The sequence below is a fragment of the Cebus imitator genome, unplaced genomic scaffold, assembly GCF_001604975.1.
Source record: "Cebus imitator isolate Cc_AM_T3 unplaced genomic scaffold, Cebus_imitator-1.0 Scaffold153, whole genome shotgun sequence".
In the NCBI taxonomy this organism is placed as follows: domain Eukaryota; kingdom Metazoa; phylum Chordata; class Mammalia; order Primates; family Cebidae; genus Cebus; species Cebus imitator.
The window spans coordinates 535,086-537,971 of record NW_016107468.1 but is presented as its reverse complement, the minus strand read 5'-3'; the positions used below and the strand labels follow the sequence as shown (position 1 = coordinate 537,971).

The window sequence follows — 2,886 nt, the reverse complement described above, 5'->3', positions numbered from 1 at the left end:
AAAAAAAAAAAGCGCGTGTATGTGTGTGTGTGTGTGTGTGTGTGTGTAAATCCCCTTTAACTGTGGACTGGGAGGGGATTCTGGGTTCTGCAGCTTCCCCCACCACCTGGGCTGGGGTCCTCCTCAAAGGGCGACAACGCGTCCCCTCCCCCGCCTCCATCCCGACACTCACATGGAACTCATAGATTTCGGCGAAGCGCCGGTAGACCACCTTCTCCGAAAGGTCCTGCCACTTCACCAGGAACATGTATACCTGGGGGAAGGCCAAGGTTGGGGGGACCCCGTTCAGCTTCCCAGGAGGCTTTGCTCTGTGCACACAGGCTCCCACTACCCCCTGGAGAAAACCCAGAGGATTGGAGTGAGGGACATCTTTGGGGTTGTCCTGGATTGCAGAAAGGGCACAAACATGGACCCAAGTACTGCCATGCCCCAGCCTGGGGATGGGGGGCAAGCAGGTCAGCATCTCTCAAATGGTCTCATCTGTAAATTGCAGATAAAAGCAGGACCTAGGCTGGACACGGTGTCTCACACCTGTAATCCCAGCACTTTGGGAGACCAAGGTGGGAAGATCCCTTGAGCCCGGGAGTTTGAGACCAGCCTGGGCAACATAGGAAGGCCCCATATCTACTAAAAATACAAAAATTGGCCAGGTGTGTTCAGGCACGACTGTGGTCCCAGCTACTCAGGAGGCTGAGGCAGGAGAATTGCTTAAGCCTTGGAGGTCACGGCTTTAGTAAACTATGATTTCTATAGTTTACTAAAGGCAACTATACTCCAGCCTTGAAGAAAGAGAAGAGGGGAGGGGAGAGGAGGGGCAGGCAGGCCAGCGTGGTGGCTCACGCCTGTAATCCCTGCACTTTGGGAGGCCAAGGAGAGCAGATCACTTGAGATCAGGAGTTCAAGACCAGTCTGACCAACATGGTGAAACCCCATCTCTACTAAAAATACAAAAATTAGCCAAGTGTGGTGGTGCACCCCTGTAATTCCAGCTGCTCAGGAGGCTGAGGCAGGAGATTGAATGGCTTGAACCCAGGAGGCAGAGGTTGCAGTGAGCTGAGATTGCACCACTGTACTCCAGCCTGGACAACACAGAGAGAATCTGTCTAAAAAAAAAAATTGTGGACCAGGCGCAATGGCTCATGCCTGTAATCCTAACACTTTAGGAGGACAAGGCAGGATGATTACCTGAGGTTGGGAGTTCAAGACCAGCCTGACCAACATGGATAAACTCTGGCTCTGCTAAAAATACAAAAATAGCTGGGTGTGGTGGCGGGTGCCTGTAATCCCACCTACTGAGGAGGCTGAGGCAGGAGAATTGCTTGAACCCGGGAGGCGGGGGTTGCGGTGAGCCGAGATTGTGCCACTGCACTCCAGTCTGGGCGACAAGAGCGAAATTCCCTCTCAAAAAAAAAAAAAAATTGTGAATTCTACTGGATGTAAATTTTGCATCAAAAGAGAAAACTGTGAGCAAATGCTGATGTCTGGTTAATGATAGGCGTGCTGAAGTAATTACAGAAAAACGTACTGATTTTGCAATTTATTCTGGAATGTATCAAAAATAAAATTGGATGGATAGATACATGATAAAACAAGTATAAGAAAAAATGCTAAAATTTAAGTTGGGGCTATATGCGTGGTTTTTTTTTTATATATATAAAATTCTTTCAACTGCTGTATGTTTGAAATTTTTCAGAATAAAACGCTGAAGAGTAAAAGAACAGAGCTAGGCATGGTGGTGTGTCCCTGTGGCCCTAGCTACTTGGGAGGCTGAAGAAGGAGGATCACCTGAACCTGGGTAGTTGAGGCTGCAATAAGCTATGATTGTGCCACTGTACTCTGGTCTGGGTGACAGAGTGAGACCTTGTCTCAAAAAAAAGAAAAAAATGTGGCCAGGCACGGTGGCTCATGCCTGTAATCCCAGCACTTTGGAAGACCAAGGTGGGTGGACCACTTGAGGCCAGGAGTTCGAGACCAGCCTGGCCAACATGGTGAAACCTCATCTCTACTAAAAATACACAAATTAGCTGGGCGTGGTGGCACACACTTGTAATCTCAGCTCCTTGGGAGGCTGAGGCAGGAGAATCACCTGAACCCAGGAGACTGAGGTTGCGGTGAGTCGAGGTCGTGCCACTGCACTCCAGCCTGGGTGACAGAATGAGACCCCATCTCAAAAATCAACAAAACTAACAAACAAATAAATAAATAAAAATCCCAGCTACTCGGGAGGCTGAGGCAGGAGAATCGCTTGAACCTGGAAGGTAGAGGTTGCAGTGAGCTGAGATCACACCACTGCACTCCAGCCTGGGGGACAAGAGGGAAACTGTCTCATAAAATAATATAAATAAATAAATAAATGAAGGAAAGAAGGAAGGACATTCTGACACATGCTGCAAGAAGGAAGAACCTTGAGGATATCGTGCTAGGTGAAATAAGCCAGTCAGAAATGGACAGCACTACTTTCTGTCTATAAATTCGACTATTTTAGGTAACCAAATTCCAAGGATTTTTGTTACCTAAAATAGTCGAATTTATAGAGACAGAAAGTAGAGCCGGGCGTGGTGACTCACGCCTTTGATCCCAGCACTTTGGGAGGCCAAGGTGGGCGGATCACTGGAGGTCAGCAGGTTGAGACCAGCCTGACCAACATGGAGAAACCCCATCTCTACCTAAAATACAAAATTAGCCGGGTGTGGTGGTGCATGCCTGCAATCGCAGCTGCTCGGGAGGCTGAGGCAGGAGAATTGCTTGAAACTGGGAGGCGGTGGAGGTTGCGGTGAGCTGAGATCGCACCATTGCACTCCAGCCTGAGCAACAAGAGCGAAACTCTGTCTAAAGAAAGAAAGAGAAAGAAAGAAGAGGGAAGGAAGGAAGGAAGGAAGGAAGGAA

At 48.6% G+C, this 2,886-nt stretch overlaps 1 protein-coding gene across 2 annotated transcripts in view; it reads right to left on the bottom strand.

Annotated features, from left to right (window-relative positions):
• The window catches only part of NCF1 (neutrophil cytosolic factor 1), a 17,733-nt gene that overhangs the window by 10,456 nt on the left and 4,391 nt on the right, over positions 1–2,886 (bottom strand). For both annotated transcript variants that reach the window (XM_017543335.2, XM_017543334.2), the window contains exon 2: positions 173–253. In XM_017543335.2, coding sequence (XP_017398824.1) covers positions 173–253 — 81 coding nt within the window. The remainder of the gene's footprint in view (positions 1–172; positions 254–2,886) is intronic.